At 55.8% G+C, this 17,433-nt stretch overlaps 1 protein-coding gene across 1 annotated transcript in view; it reads right to left on the minus strand.

Annotated features, from left to right (window-relative positions):
• The window catches only part of LOC308100685 (alanine--tRNA ligase, cytoplasmic-like), a gene marked incomplete at both ends in the record, with an annotated part of 55,030 nt that extends 43,703 nt beyond the window's left edge, over positions 1–11,327 (minus strand). Inside the window, 2 exons of the mRNA XM_080449753.1 lie at positions 8,928–9,217; positions 10,984–11,327. Coding sequence (XP_080305879.1) covers positions 8,928–9,217; positions 10,984–11,327 — 634 coding nt within the window. The remainder of the gene's footprint in view (positions 1–8,927; positions 9,218–10,983) is intronic.
• Between the last annotated feature and the right edge of the window lie 6,106 nt (positions 11,328–17,433).

Here is a 17,433-nt window from a genome sequence, read left to right on the forward strand (position 1 = left end):
CTGACATACGCACGCGTGCGGGGACACCTCCCCTACAACGCCACACTCTCGGATAAGCCCGAGAGATGTAAAAAAAAGTGTGGCGGACCGTCCAGTGAGATCAGAGGTCAGAAAAGTGCAGTTTTCAAACAACGGTGGACACTGGACCGGCGCCGGCGGACACTGCCTACACTTCTGACATACGCACGCGTGCGGGGACACCTCCCCTACAACGCCACACTCTCGGATAAGCCCGAGAGGTGTAAAGAAAAGTGTGGCGGACCGTCCAGTGAGGTCAGAGGTCAGAAAAGTGCAGTTTTCAGACAACGGTGGACACTGGACCGGCGCCGGCGGACACTGCCGACACTTCTGACATACGCACGCGTGCGGGGACACCTCCCCTACAACGCCACTCTCTCGGATAAGCCCGAGAGGTGTAAAGAAAAGTGTGGCGGACCGTCCAGTGAGGTCAGAGGTCAGAAAAGTGCAGTTTTCAGACAACGGTGGACACTGGACCGGCGCCGGCGGACACTGCCGACACTTCTGACATACGCACGCGTGCGGGGACACCTCCCCTACAACGCCAGACTCTCGGATAAGCCCGAGAGGTGTAAAGAAAAGTGTGGCGGACCGTCCAGTGAGGTCAGAGGTCAGAAAAGTGCAGTTTTCAGACAACGGTGGACACTGGACCGGCGCCGGCGGACACTGCCGACACTTCTGACATACGCACGCGTGCGGGGACACCTCCCCTACAACGCCAGACTCTCGGATAAGCCCGAGAGATGTAAAGAAAAGTGTGGCGGACCGTCCAGTGAGGTCAGAGGTCAGAAAAGTGCAGTTTTCAGACAACGGTGGACACTGGACCGGCGCCGGCGGACACTGCCGACACTTCTGACATACGCACGCGTGCGGGGACACCTCCCCTACAACGCCACACTCTCGGATAAGCCCGAGAGATGTAAAGAAAAGTGTGGCGGACCGTCCAGTGAGGTCAGAGGTCAGAAAAGTGCAGTTTTCAGACAACGGTGGACACTGGACCGGCGCCGGCGGACACTGCCGACACTTCTGACATACGCACGCGTGCGGGGACACCTCCCCTACAACGCCAGACTCTCGGATAAGCCCGAGAGGTGTAAAGAAAAGTGTGGCGGACCGTCCAGTGAGGTCAGAGGTCAGAAAAGTGCAGTTTTCAGACAACGGTGGACACTGGACCGGCGCCGGCGGACACTGCCGACACTTCTGACATACGCACGCGTGCGGGGACACCTCCCCTACAACGCCAGACTCTCGGATAAGCCCGAGAGGTGTAAAGAAAAGTGTGGCGGACCGTCCAGTGAGGTCAGAGGTCAGAAAAGTGCAGTTTTCAGACAACGGTGGACACTGGACCGGCGCCGGCGGACACTGCCGACACTTCTGACATACGCACGCGTGCGGGGACACCTCCCCTACAACGCCACACCCTCGGATAAGCCCGAGAGATGTAAAAAAAAGTGTGGCGGACCGTCCAGTGAGATCAGAGGTCAGAAAAGTGCAGTTTTCAGACAACGGTGGACACTGGACCGGCGCCGGCGGACACTGCCTACACTTCTGACATACGCACGCGTGCGGGGACACCTCCCCTACAACGCCACACTCTCGGATAAGCCCGAGAGGTGTAAAGAAAAGTGTGGCGGACCGTCCAGTGAGGTCAGAGGTCAGAAAAGTGCAGTTTTCAGACAACGGTGGACACTGGACCGGCGCCGGCGGACACTGCCGACACTTCTGACATACGCACGCGTGCGGGGACACCTCCCCTACAACGCCAGACTCTCGGATAAGCTCGAGAGGTGTAAAGAAAAGTGTGGCGGACCGTCCAGTGAGGTCAGAGGTCAGAAAAGTGCGGTTTTCAGACAACGGTGGACACTGGACCGGCGCCGGCGGACACTGCCGACACTTCTGACATACGCACGCGTGCGGGGACACCTCCCCTACAACGCCACACTCTCGGATAAGCCCGAGAGATGTAAAGAAAAGTGTGGCGGACCGTCCAGTGAGGTCAGAGGTCAGAAAAGTGCAGTTTTCAGACAACGGTGGACACTGGACCGGCGCCGGCGGACACTGCCGACACTTCTGACATACGCACGCGTGCGGGGACACCTCCCCTACAACGCCACACTCTCGGATAAGCCCGAGAGATGTAAAAAAAAGTGTGGCGGATCGTCCAGTGAGATCAGAGGTCAGAAAAGTGCAGTTTTCAAACAACGGTGGACACTGGACCGGCGCCGGCGGACACTGCCTACACTTCTGACATACGCACGCGTGCGGGGACACCTCCCCTACAACGCCACACTCTCGGATAAGCCCGAGAGGTGTAAAGAAAAGTGTGGCGGACCGTCCAGTGAGGTCAGAGGTCAGAAAAGTGCAGTTTTCAGACAACGGTGGACACTGGACCGGCGCCGGCGGACACTGCCGACACTTCTGACATACGCACGCGTGCGGGGACACCTCCCCTACAACGCCAGACTCTCGGATAAGCCCGAGAGGTGTAAAGAAAAGTGTGGCGGACCGTCCAGTGAGGTCAGAGGTCAGAAAAGTGCAGTTTTCAGACAACGGTGGACACTGGACCGGCGCCGGCGGACACTGCCGACACTTCTGACATACGCACGCGTGCGGGGACACCTCCCCTACAACGCCAGACTCTCGGATAAGCCCGAGAGGTGTAAAGAAAAGTGTGGCGGACCGTCCAGTGAGGTCAGAGGTCAGAAAAGTGCAGTTTTCAGACAACGGTGGACACTGGACCGGCGCCGGCGGACACTGCCGACACTTCTGACATACGCACGCGTGCGGGGACACCTCCCCTACAACGCCACACTCTCGGATAAGCCCGAGAGATGTAAAAAAAAGTGTGGCGGACCGTCCAGTGAGATCAGAGGTCAGAAAAGTGCAGTTTTCAGACAACGGTGGACACTGGACCGGCGCCGGCGGACACTGCCTACACTTCTGACATACGCACGCGTGCGGGGACACCTCCCCTACAACGCCAGACTCTCGGATAAGCCCGAGAGGTGTAAAGAAAAGTGTGGCGGACCGTCCAGTGAGGTCAGAGGTCAGAAAAGTGCAGTTTTCAGACAACGGTGGACACTGGACCGGCGCCGGCGGACACTGCCGACACTTCTGACATACGCACGCGTGCGGGGACACCTCCCCTACAGCGCCAGACTCTCGGATAAGCCCGAGAGGTGTAAAGAAAAGTGTGGCGGACCGTCCAGTGAGGTCAGAGGTCAGAAAAGTGCGGTTTTCAGACAACGGTGGACACTGGACCGGCGCCGGCGGACACTGCCGACACTTCTGACATACGCACGCGTGCGGGGACACCTCCCCTACAACGCCACACTCTCGGATAAGCCCGAGAGATGTAAAGAAAAGTGTGGCGGACCGTCCAGTGAGGTCAGAGGTCAGAAAAGTGCGGTTTTCAGACAACGGTGGACACTGGACCGGCGCCGGCGGACACTGCCGACACTTCTGACATACGCACGCGTGCGGGGACACCTCCCCTACAACGCCACACTCTCGGATAAGCCCGAGAGGTGTAAAGAAAAGTGTGGCGGACCGTCCAGTGAGGTCAGAGGTCAGAAAAGTGCAGTTTTCAGACAACAGTGGACACTGGACAGGCACCGGTGGACACTGCCGACACTTCTGACATACGCACGCGTGCGGGGACACCTCCCCTACAACGCCACACTCTCGGATAAGCCCGAGAGGTGTAAAGAAAAGTGTGGCGGACCGTCCAGTGTGGTCAGAGGTCAGAAAAGTGCAGTTTTCAGACAACGGTGGACACTGGACCGGCGCCGGCGGACACTGCCGACACTTCTGACATACGCACGCGTGCGGGGACACCTCCCCTACAACGCCAGACTCTCGGATAAGCCCGAGAGGTGTAAAGAAAAGTGTGGCGGACCGTCCAGTGAGGTCAGAGGTCAGAAAAGTGCAGTTTTCAGACAACGGTGGACACTGGACCGGCGCCGGCGGACACTGCCGACACTTCTGACATACGCACGCGTGCGGGGACACCTCCCCTACAACGCCAGACTCTCGGATAAGCCCGAGAGGTGTAAAGAAAAGTGTGGCGGACCGTCCAGTGAGGTCAGAGGTCAGAAAAGTGCAGTTTTCAGACAACGGTGGACACTGGACCGGCGCCGGCGGACACTGCCGACACTTCTGACATACGCACGCGTGCGGGGACACCTCCCCTACAACGCCACACTCTCGGATAAGCCCGAGAGGTTTAAAGAAAAGTGTGGCGGACCGTCCAGTGAGGTCAGAGGTCAGAAAAGTGCAGTTTTCAGACAACGGTGGACACTGGACCGGCGCCGGCGGACACTGCCGACACTTCTGACATACGCACGCGTGCGGGGACACCTCCCCTACAACGCCAGACTCTCGGATAAGCCCGAGAGGTGTAAAGAAAAGTGTGGCGGACCGTCCAGTGAGGTCAGAGGTCAGAAAAGTGCAGTTTTCAGACAACGGTGGACACTGGACCGGCGCCGGCGGACACTGCCTACACTTCTGACATACGCACGCGTGCGGGGACACCTCCCCTACAACGCCACACTCTCGGATAAGCCCGAGAGGTGTAAAGAAAAGTGTGGCGGACCGTCCAGTGAGGTCAGAGGTCAGAAAAGTGCAGTTTTCAGACAACGGTGGACACTGGACCGGCGCCGGCGGACACTGCCGACACTTCTGACATACGCACGCGTGCGGGGACACCTCCCCTACAACGCCACACTCTCGGATAAGCCCGAGAGGTGTAAAGAAAAGTGTGGCGGACCGTCCAGTGAGGTCAGAGGTCAGAAAAGTGCAGTTTTCAGACAACAGTGGACACTGGACAGGCACCGGTGGACACTGCCGACACTTCTGACATACGCACGCGTGCGGGGACACCTCCCCTACAACGCCACACTCTCGGATAAGCCCGAGAGGTGTAAAGAAAAGTGTGGCGGACCGTCCATTGAGGTCAGAGGTCAGAAAAGTGCAGTTTTCAGACAACGGTGGACACTGGACCGGCGCCGGCGGACACTGCCGACACTTCTGACATACGCACGCGTGTGGGGACACCTCCCCTACAACGCCAGACTCTCGGATAAGCCCGAGAGGTGTAAAAAAAAGTGTGGCGGACCGTCCAGTGAGGTCAGAGGTCAGAAAAGTGCAGTTTTCAGACAACGGTGGACACTGGACCGGCGCCGGCGGACACTGCCGACACTTCTGACATACGCACGCGTGCGGGGACACCTCCCCTACAACGCCAGACTCTCGGATAAGCCCGAGAGGTGTAAAGAAAAGTGTGGCGGACCGTCCAGTGAGGTCAGAGGTCAGAAAAGTGCAGTTTTCAGACAACGGTGGACACTGGACCGGCGCCGGCGGACACTGCCGACACTTCTGACATACGCACGAGTGCGGGGACACCTCCCCTACAACGCCACACTCTCGGATAAGCCTGAGAGATGTAAAAAAAAGTGTGGAGGACCGTCCAGTGAGGTCAGAGGTCAGAAAAGTGCAGTTTTCAGACAACGGTGGACACTGGACCGGCGCCGGCGGACACTGCCGACACTTCTGACATACGCACGCGTGCGGGGACACCTCCCCTACAACGCCACACTCTCGGATAAGCCCGAGAGGTGTAAAGAAAAGTGTGGCGGACCGTCCAGTGTGGTCAGAGGTCAGAAAAGTGCAGTTTTCAGACAACGTTGGACACTGGACCGGCGCCGGCGGACACTGCCGACACTTCTGACATACGCACGCGTGCGGGGACACCTCCCCTACAACGCCACACTCTCGGATAAGCCCGAGAGGTGTAAAGAAAAGTGTGGCGGACCGTCCAGTGAGGTCAGAGGTCAGAAAAGTGCAGTTTTCAGACAACGGTGGACACTGGACCGGCGCCGGCGGACACTGCCGACACTTCTGACATACGCACGCGTGCGGGGACACCTCCCCTACAACGCCAGACTCTCGGATAAGCCCGAGAGGTGTAAAGAAAAGTGTGGCGGACCGTCCAGTGAGGTCAGAGGTCAGAAAAGTGCAGTTTTCAGACAACGGTGGACACTGGACCGGCGCCGGCGGACACTGCCGACACTTCTGACATACGCACGCGTGCGGGGACACCTCCCCTACAACGCCAGACTCTCGGATAAGCCCGAGAGGTGTAAAGAAAAGTGTGGCGGACCGTCCAGTGAGGTCAGAGGTCAGAAAAGTGCAGTTTTCAGACAACGGTGGACACTGGACCGGCGACGGCGGACACTGCCGACACTTCTGACATACGCACGCGTGCGGGGACACCTCCCCTACAACGCCACACTCTCGGATAAGCCCGAGAGATGTAAAAAAAAGTGTGGCGGACCGTCCAGTGAGATCAGAGGTCAGAAAAGTGCAGTTTTCAGACAACGGTGGACACTGGACCGGCGCCGGCGGACACTGCCTACACTTCTGACATACGCACGCGTGCGGGGACACCTCCCCTACAACGCCACACTCTCGGATAAGCCCGAGAGGTGTAAAGAAAAGTGTGGCGGACCGTCCAGTGAGGTCAGAGGTCAGAAAAGTGCAGTTTTCAGACAACGGTGGACACTGGACCGGCGCCGGCGGACACTGCCGACACTTCTGACATACGCACGCGTGCGGGGACACCTCCCCTACAACGCCAGACTCTCGGATAAGCCCGAGAGGTGTAAAGAAAAGTGTGGCGGACCGTCCAGTGAGGTCAGAGGTCAGAAAAGTGCAGTTTTCAGACAACGGTGGACACTGGACCGGCGCCGGCGGACACTGCCGACACTTCTGACATACGCACGTGAGCGGGGACACCTCCCCTACAACGCCACACTCTCGGATAAGCCCGAGAGATGTAAAGAAAAGTGTGGCGGACCGTCCAGTGAGGTCAGAGGTCAGAAAAGTGCAGTTTTCAGACAACGGTGGACACTGGACCGGCGCCGGCAGACACTGCCGACACTTCTGACATACGCACGCGAGCGGGGACACCTCCCCTACAACGCCACACTCTCGGATAAGCCCGAGAGATGTAAAGAAAAGTGTGGCGGACCGTCCAGTGAGGTCAGAGGTCAGAAAAGTGCAGTTTTCAGACAACGGTGGACACTGGACCGGCGCCGGCGGACACTGCCGACACTTCTGACATACGCACGCGTGCGGGGACACCTCCCCTACAACGCCACACTCTCGGATAAGCCCGAGAGGTGTAAAGCAGTGTATATCAACCCTGGCAAACGTCCCAATTTTGTGCCGGGGCTACTGCTGAGGTGTGCCGCGCCGTTTGAAGAAGGTTTGAAAAAATATAATTTTGAAAAAAAAAAAAAAAAACTTTTTTTTTTTTTTTTTTACATTAATAATAATCAGGCATGCAAACAGCCCCGAGGTGGAAGCTTGTGGAAGCTGAAAAGCTATAGGTTACTGGACGTAACCCCGGTTTTATGATAATATGAGCGAGATGTCTCGCCTATGGGAGAGCGCCCTCTGGCGTGATCACAGAAGCATTACCTTATAAACTCCAGACAAACCTTTGGCTGGATTCTGACCTCCCTCTGACTGGAGGGCCCGCCCTCCATCCTATATAAGTCAGGGGAGAGTCATTTTCCGTAATTCAAGATAACATTTTTCTTCTCGTTCGTAAACAAGAAGGGTGTCTTTCGAGACATCTCGCTCATATTATCATAAAACCGGGGTTACGTCCAGTAACCTATAGTTTTATTTCAAATATTCACTCGATGTCTCGCCTATGGGAGATATAGTAAACTCCCTGATTGTTATCTCGAAGTCCAGAATAACCAGCCTAGGGGCCTGACCCCCGTCTGGAGGCTACACTATGGACCGTATGCGCCACAGGGGCTGCAGTTACGTCCAAACTGTAGAACCTGGCAAATGTCAAGGCCTAAGCCCAACATGCCACACTGCAGACATCCCAAATGGAGACCCCCCCGAAGAGGGCCCATGATGTCGCTATTTCCCTTGTAGAATGTGCCCTCAGTCCCACTGGGGCAGCATCCCACCACTGGAATAGGCTAACTGAATAGCCTCTACAATCCAGTGGGAAAGTGTCTGTTATGCAATGGGCTTGCCCACCATCCGTGGAGCCCATGACACAAATAGCTGATCTGACTTTCTCAAAGCCCTAGATCTGCCAATGCACATTTCCAAAGCCCGAACCGGACAAAGGCAATGTAACCTTTCATCCTCCTATGAGGCGAAAAGAGGCGGGTGAAACGCATTCAAGGTCACAAGGACACTTGGTACCAAGGGGTTCTTTGGCACATACCCAGGTCTGGGTCTGACAACCACCCTTGTAGCCCCTTCCTTGACTGTGTACACTCCTCGTGTACTGACAGTGCATGAAGATTACTGAGCTCTCCAGTAGTCACTGAAGCCATCAGTAACGCAGTCTTGACTGACAGTTGTTCTGTCAATTTGACTCAGAGGCTCGAAAAGTGACCGAGATAAGGAGTCCAACACCAGGCTCAAATCCCAGGGTGACACCGGGGACTTTGACTCGGGAAGAGACGTCCGGTCCCTTCCATGAACCGACAAATCAGGCGGTGCTGACCCACCGTCTCGGCCTCAAGCAAATACGGCAGGCTGAGATAGCCGCCAAGTAGACTTTTATTGTGGAAAAGGCTCTGCCCTTATCCATTAAATCCTGTAGAAAAGGACTTAATGGACATGGGCTTAGGACGGCACAGTGCGAGACTTCTCGCACCTTATCTCAAAACCGTTCTGGGGTAACCCCTCAGTACTCAGATTCATCCCCTCATGGGCTGAGCCCAGAGAGTCAGATGTTCTGGTCAGGGACAAAATATCTCGCCCCCTGCTAGCGTTAGCATGTTTCCGCGTAACGGAAGCAGCCACAAGCGGTCGCACAGGAGAGGTTCGACTGACACCCAGTGACCCCATTCTGGGGCCACCAGTATCACCATCAGCCCCTGGTCCCTCACTCTCACGAGTGTGGGACCCAACAGGGACAGCGGAGGAAAGCATAAAAAGAGTTCTGAGCCATTCGTGCACTAGTGCATTTCGACCCAGAGGCACTGCACCCTCCACTGGGAAGAACAACGGACATCCTGTGTCTTCCAGTGAAGCAAAAAGATCCATCTGGGGGCGATCAAAGGATCCCAGATCTGTCCTGGTATCTCCGGGTGCAGAGACCATTCGTCTGAGAGGAATCACAGATTCCTCCAGCGACACAGCGTTGTTACACATTCCTCTGTGACCAACACACGACAGCAACTGCCCAAACGTCTTAGCGATACGGCTAAGGCCATCATACCTGACATTTCCATGCACACTTTGAAGGAGACCCTCCGGCCCGTGTAAAATTGTGCTAGGCAGGACAAAAAGGACTGATCCTTTTCGGTGGCGGGCTGGCTCTGAACGATAGCGAGTTCAGAGTCCTGCCTATGAAATTCGCCGTCTGTGCAGGCACCAACACGCAGTTGACCCTGAAAACCCGATTTCAGTAGGTGAGACACCACTTTCTGAGTATGCTGCCTTGCCGCCGATTCTTGAGTCGGCTTGTAGCAGCCCATCGTCTATGTAAGACGCTATGCGAGTGCCTTCTCTTCTCAGAGGGCCAATCGCAACCTGCATGAATTCGACGAATACTCTGGGGCTGAGGACGTTACAAACGGTAGCACCGTGTATTCGTAATTTCAACCTCAGAACCCTAACCGCAGAGATTTCTGTGTGGTGGGTAAAAGGAGCATGAAAATAGGCGTCTTTTAGGTCTATCGATGTGAACCAGTCTCTCTGGCGCACCACGCGGAGGAGAGACGGATTTGATAACATCCTGAATTTGAACACCTTTAGATACTGATTGAGGGCTCTTAGGTCCAGTATCGGACGCAGCCCCCCCCCCTTCTTTTTGACCAGGAAATAGCACGAGTAGAGCCCGCTGTTCGCTTGGTCTCTGGGTATTTCTTGTACAGTTCTTTTTCCCAACAGGGAGAATTGTCTTCCTGTAGAAAGTCGCCCGCCAGTCCCCTGCTTAAGAGAAAATAGCTTTCACTAGCATGGGGAGGTCTCGAGGCGAACTGTAGTATATATCCCCTGGATATAGAGTGCAGCTGTATAGTGGTTGAACAGAGTCGACCGTGAGCCGTTCCCTTGGGGACAGGGCGTAATCGTCCTCTCCCCATGGCGAGCATTCGCCCCGCTACCATGAAGTGTCCGTGAGACCTCTGTGGTAGCGAGCTCGTGTCCCTTATGTTCTGGTTTTGTCCTGTTTCATTTCTTTTTGCCGTGCCCCTGAAAATCAGGCTGTAACGGTTTGAAATTTTATTGGAGAAACAGGTAGAGAGGGTTCAATTTCTAATAACCACTCCGATGTCTTGCCAAAGGAGACATCTTGGTCATAGTATCAGCGAACCGGGGTTACAGTCGTAACCCATGTTTACATTCACACAACATTATCCACATAATGTATAGTGTGTAAAGTCATTCTCCCTTCCATCGGGTGGTGGAGCGTGTTCACCCCGCCCCGCCCGGTCACCAGAACTCTAGGACCACCAGAGAGAGAGGGGGAGGCGGTGTCCACCGTCTCCTCCTGACATAGTCCCAGCCATGTCCCTCTCCTTTCTTTATTTCGCTCTTGTAGAGTAGCTGCCCGAGGCCTGCCTCTGGCTGGCTAGGGTGCAGGTTGCAAGCAGGAGCGCCTGCCGTTTAGGCGACGCGTGCTTCGCAATGGAGTTGGGCTCTCGTGTCAGAGCCGTGGCTTCTGACGTGAGGTGTGTGGCAACCCCTTCTTCCACGGGTAGCGGGAAGAGTAGGGCTCAGCCCAGGACACGTCAACTGTTGTCCCAGTGCTGGTTGCCAACGGGAGTAGGCATTAAACCGTTCTCCCATACTGGCTGCGGCTGTGGCCATAGGCTACGCCGCTGGTAACTCGAGGTCGAGTATGAGTCGTGGGGAGAGGCTCGTTTTACTGGCCAATCGCCTGCTCAATGACCTGGTTATAGGGGACATATTCTGTACCCTGGAGTAGTTGGGCCTCGTCCGTGTCCTCTTCCTAACTTGGTGTAGAAGGGACGCCTCGCGGGGTTTGGGGGGGTTCGTCCCCCTCCGCCCCGGTGGACGTGGACTCCTATGGCCGGGTCAAACATTTGGAAATGTATGGCCCGTTTTCTGACGAACCTAGGTTCAGTCAGTCCGCATGCTATGCGGAACGGACCTTCCTCACACGGCCCTCGGGCTGCGTGGGTCGGTCCCAGGCAAATAACACATGAGTTGTGTCCGTCGTGACACGACATTCTGTTCCCGCAGACCCCGCACTCTTTCGAGGGACAGGGGTCCCTTCGTTGCTGGGCTGCAGCGGTCATTGTTCACAACACGCGTGGAGCCTGTTTGTGGCAAGGTCTGTAAAACAGGGGAGTCGTGTATGGGAGAAAAACTTGCTAAGCTTTTATTGTCCCAGAGAAACAACACGATGTCGGTGTTAGCGTGTAGCTAACTGTAGCCTGCCCAGCTGGTAGTTTATGCTGCTAGCTGGTGGCTTGCAGAGCTGTCCCAAAGAAAAACACTAAGAGCGGAAGACGCTGGTGTGTTTGCTCGGTTTTAGCTCGTGGCTAAGAGGCCACCTTAGAGAGAAAAACACGATGTGGAGCAGTGATGCTGTCGTGTTTTACTCGGTGATAGCACGCAGTGTGCAAAACGTGTTGCTAGTGGGAGCTCTAAGCTTACCGATGGCAACGTGCTAAGCAAGCTGGTAGCATATTATGCTAGTTGGTGGCGTGCAGGGCTGTCTCTGAAAGAACACAGTAGGAGCGGACGACGCTGGTGTGTTTGCCCGGTGTTTAGCTCATGGCTAAAAACCACCTCGGAGAGAAAACACGATGTGAAGCAGGTTATGCTGTCGTGTTTACTCTGTGTCAGCACGCAGTGTGTAACGTGTTGCTAGTGGGAGCTTGTTAAGCTCACCGATGGCAACGCACTAAGCTAGCTGGTAGCGTATTATGCTAGTTGGTGGCGTGCAGGGCTGTCCCAGAGAAAAAACACACTAAGAGTGTAAACACTGGTGTGTTTGTTCAGTGTTTTAGCTCTTGGCTAAGAATCACCTCGGAGAAAACCACGATGTAAAGCAGAGATGCTGCCGTGTTTGCTGTAGCCTGCCAAACGTGTTGTTAGTGGGAGTTTATTAAACTCACCGGTGACAACATGCTAAAAACTAGCTGGTATTCTATGATGCTAGTTGGTGGCGTGCAGCGCTGACCCGGAGAAAGCACACTAAGAGCGGACGACGCTGGTGTGTTTACTCGGTGTTAGCTCGTGGGTAAGAAGTCACCCTGGAGAAAAACACGATCTTAAGATGTCGTGTTTACTCTGTGTTAGCATGATAGCCTGCAAGCAGTGTCGCTAGTGGGAGCTTGTTAAGCTCCCGGTGACGACGCGCTACGCTAGCTGGTAGTATATGATGCTAGTCGGTGGCGTCTCGCACTCTTTCTGCGGGACCGGGGCTCTGTTGGACCCGGTCCGGCTCTTCGGAGCTGCGGAGGCCATGTTCACGTTAAGCGTTTTAAGCTTGAAGAACGGAACAGGGAGGAGGGAAAAACAAAACACGGGGGCCGAGCAGACTATGCTGGCGTGTTTGTTTTTCTCCTAGCTAGCTCGGGGCTAACTGTGGCTAGCAGCCCGTGGGGCTGAGGAGAGCTTATTAGGCTCATCCCCTGGCTCACGGCTACTAGACTGAGAAGTAGCAGACTATACTACACGTTAGCAATTTAAGCTAGAAAAACTAGGGAACATGTTAAGTTCCTCTAGGAAGAACCGTGCGATATTGTCACAGGTTTTGTAAAGAAAGTCAACACCTACCGTCAGCAGCGTCTCGCGGTCCAAGATATTATCCTGTCCTGATGAGACTTTCGCCGTGCCGACTCCATAAGGTGGACTGAGAAGGTGCTTCCTCGATCGAACGAGAAGAAAAACTGAATTACGGAAAATGACTCTCCCCTGACTTATATAGGATGGAGGGCGGGCCCTCCAGTCAGAGGGAGGTCAGAATCCAGCCAAAGGTTTGTCTGGAGTTTATAAGGTAATGCTTCTGTGATCACGCCAGAGGGCGCTCTCCCATAGGCGAGACATCGAGTGAATATTTGAAATAAAACTACAAGTTTGCATGTCTGACAAGCTACAAGTTTGCATCGTTTCGTGAAATTAGTGTATCGGCACACCCCTAGTGTGTGTGTATATATATATATACCGTATATATATATATATATAATTATATATATATATACCGTATATCTAGGTGTGCCCTGGGATCTTTTGGGTATGCCAGGTGTGCCTTGGCACAAAAAAGGTTGATATACACTGGTGTAAAGAAAAGTGTGGCGGACCGTCCAGTGAGGTCAGAGGTCAGAAAAGTGCAGTTTTCAGACAACAGTGGACACTGGACAGGCACCGGTGGACACTGCCGACACTTCTGACATACGCACGCGTGCGGGGACACCTCCCCTACAACGCCACACTCTCGGATAAGCCCGAGAGGTGTAAAGAAAAGTGTGGCGGACCGTCCAGTGTGGTCAGAGGTCAGAAAAGTGCAGTTTTCAGACAACGGTGGACACTGGACCGGCGCCGGCGGACACTGCCGACACTTATGACATACGCACGCGTGCGGGGACACCTCCCCTACAACGCCAGACTCTCGGATAAGCCCGAGAGGTGTAAAGAAAAGTGTGGCGGACCGTCCAGTGAGGTCAGAGGTCAGAAAAGTGCAGTTTTCAGACAACGGTGGACACTGGACCGGCGCCGGCGGACACTGCCGACACTTCTGACATACGCACGCGTGCGGGGACACCTCCCCTACAACGCCAGACTCTCGGATAAGCCCGAGAGGTGTAAAGAAAAGTGTGGCGGACCGTCCAGTGAGGTCAGAGGTCAGAAAAGTGCAGTTTTCAGACAACGGTGGACACTGGACCGGCGCCGGCGGACACTGCCGACACTTCTGACATACGCACGCGTGCGGGGACACCTCCCCTACAACGCCACACTCTCGGATAAGCCCGAGAGGTGTAAAGAAAAGTGTGGCGGACCGTCCAGTGAGGTCAGAGGTCAGAAAAGTGCAGTTTTCAGACAACGGTGGACACTGGACCGGCGCCGGCGGACACTGCCGACACTTCTGACATACGCACGCGTGCGGGGACACCTCCCCTACAACGCCAGACTCTCGGATAAGCCCGAGAGGTGTAAAGAAAAGTGTGGCGGACCGTCCAGTGAGGTCAGAGGTCAGAAAAGTGCAGTTTTCAGACAACGGTGGACACTGGACCGGCGCCGGCGGACACTGCCTACACTTCTGACATACGCACGCGTGCGGGGACACCTCCCCTACAACGCCACACTCTCGGATAAGCCCGAGAGGTGTAAAGAAAAGTGTGGCGGACCGTCCAGTGAGGTCAGAGGTCAGAAAAGTGCAGTTTTCAGACAACGGTGGACACTGGACCGGCGCCGGCGGACACTGCCGACACTTCTGACATACGCACGCGTGCGGGGACACCTCCCCTACAACGCCAGACTCTCGGATAAGCCCGAGAGGTGTAAAGAAAAGTGTGGCGGACCGTCCAGTGAGGTCAGAGGTCAGAAAAGTGCAGTTTTCAGACAACGGTGGACACTGGACCGGCGCCGGCGGACACTGCCGACACTTCTGACATACGCACGCGTGCGGGGACACCTCCCCTACAACGCCAGACTCTCGGATAAGCCCGAGAGGTGTAAAGAAAAGTGTGGCGGACCGTCCAGTGAGGTCAGAGGTCAGAAAAGTGCAGTTTTCAGACAACAGTGGACACTGGACAGGCACCGGTGGACACTGCCGACACTTCTGACATACGCACGCGTGCGGGGACACCTCCCCTACAACGCCACACTCTCGGATAAGCCCGAGAGGTGTAAGGAAAAGTGTGGCGGACCGTCCAGTGAGGTCAGAGGTCAGAAAAGTGCAGTTTTCAGACAACGGTGGACACTGGACCGGCGCCGGCGGACACTGCCGACACTTCTGACATACGCACGCGTGCGGGGACACCTCCCCTACAACGCCAGACTCTCGGATAAGCCCGAGAGGTGTAAAGAAAAGTGTGGCGGACCGTCCAGTGAGGTCAGAGGTCAGAAAAGTGCAGTTTTCAGACAACGGTGGACACTGGACCGGCGCCGGCGGACACTGCCGACACTTCTGACATACGCACGCGTGCGGGGACACCTCCCCTACAACGCCAGACTCTCGGATAAGCCCGAGAGGTGTAAAGAAAAGTGTGGCGGACCGTCCAGTGAGGTCAGAGGTCAGAAAAGTGCAGTTTTCAGACAACGGTGGACACTGGACCGGCGCCGGCGGACACTGCCGACACTTCTGACATACGCACGCGTGCGGGGACACCTCCCCTACAACGCCAGACTCTCGGATAAGCCCGAGAGGTGTAAAGAAAAGTGTGGCGGACCGTCCAGTGAGGTCAGAGGTCAGAAAAGTGCAGTTTTCAGACAACGGTGGACACTGGACCGGCGCCGGCGGACACTGCCGACACTTCTGACATACGTACGCGTGCGGGGACACCTCCCCTACAACGCCACACTCTCGGATAAGCCCGAGAGATGTAAAAAAAAGTGTGGCGGACCGTCCAGTGAGATCAGAGGTCAGAAAAGTGCAGTTTTCAGACAACGGTGGACACTGGACCGGCGCCGGCGGACACTGCCTACACTTCTGACATACGCACGCGTGCGGGGACACCTCCCCTACAACGCCACACTCTCGGATAAGCCCGAGAGGTGTAAAGAAAAGTGTGGCGGACCGTCCAGTGAGGTCAGAGGTCAGAAAAGTGCAGTTTTCAGACAACGGTGGACACTGGACCGGCGCCGGCGGCCACTGCCGACACTTCTGACATACGCACGCGTGCGGGGACACCTCCCCTACAACGCCAGACTCTCGGATAAGCCCGAGAGGTGTAAAGAAAAGTGTGGCGGACCGTCCAGTGAGGTCAGAGGTCAGAAAAGTGCGGTTTTCAGACAACGGTGGACACTGGACCGGCGCCGGCGGACACTGCCGACACTTCTGACATACGCACGCGTGCGGGGACACCTCCCCTACAACGCCACACTCTCGGATAAGCCCGAGAGATGTAAAAAAAAGTGTGGCGGACCGTCCAGTGAGGTCAGAGGTCAGAAAAGTGCAGTTTTCAGACAACGGTGGACACTGGACCGGCGCCGGCGGACAATGCCGACACTTCTGACATACGCACGCGTGCGGGGACACCTCCCCTACAACGCCACACTCTCGGATAAGCCCGAGAGATGTAAAGAAAAGTGTGGCGGACCGTCCAGTGTGGTCAGAGGTCAGAAAAGTGCAGTTTTCAGACAACGGTGGACCCTAGACCGGCGCCGGCGGACACTGCCGACACTTCTGACATACGCACGCGTGCGGGGACACCTCCCCTACAACGCCAGACTCTCGGATAAGCCCGAGAGGTGTAAAGAAAAGTGTGGCGGACCGTCCAGTGAGGTCAGAGGTCAGAAAAGTGCAGTTTTCAGACAACGGTGGACACTGGACCGGCGCCGGCGGACACTGCCGACACTTCTGACATACGCACGCGTGCGGGGACACCTCCCCTACAACGCCAGACTCTCGGATAAGCCCGAGAGGTGTAAAGAAAAGTGTGGCGGACCGTCCAGTGAGGTCAGAGGTCAGAAAAGTGCAGTTTTCAGACAACGGTGGACACTGGACCGGCGCCGGCGGACACTGCCGACACTTCTGACATACGCACGCGTGCGGGGACACCTCCCCTACAACGCCACACTCTCGGATAAGCCCGAGAGATGTAAAAAAAAGTGTGGCGGACCGTCCAGTGAGATCAGAGGTCAGAAAAGTGCAGTTTTCAGACAACGGTGGACACTGGACCGGCGCCGGTGGACACTGCCTACACTTCTGACATACGCACGCGTGCGGGGACACCTCCCCTACAACGCCATACTCTCGGATAAGCCCGAGAGGTGTAAAGAAAAGTGTGGCGGACCATCCAGTGAGGTCAGAGGTCAGAAAAGTGCAGTTTTCAGACAACGGTGGACACTGGACCGGCGCCGGCGGACACTGCCGACACTTCTGACATACGCACGCGTGCGGGGACACCTCCCCTACAACGCCAGACTCTCGGATAAGCCCGAGAGGTGTAAAGAAAAGTGTGGCGGACCGTCCAGTGAGGTCAGAGGTCAGAAAAGTGCGGTTTTCAGACAACGGTGGACACTGGACCGGCGCCGGCGGACACTGCCGACACTTCTGACATACGCACGCGTGCGGGGACACCTCCCCTACAACGCCACACTCTCGGATAAGCCCGAGAGATGTAAAAAAAAGTGTGGCGGACCGTCCAGTGAGGTCAGAGGTCAGAAAAGTGCAGTTTTCAGACAACGGTGGACACTGGACCGGCGCCGGCGGACACTGCCGACACTTCTGAC

This window comes from Gymnoscopelus braueri (assembly GCF_963280865.1).
Source record: "Gymnoscopelus braueri genome assembly, chromosome: 14".
Classification (NCBI taxonomy): Eukaryota; Metazoa; Chordata; class Actinopteri; order Myctophiformes; family Myctophidae; genus Gymnoscopelus; species Gymnoscopelus braueri.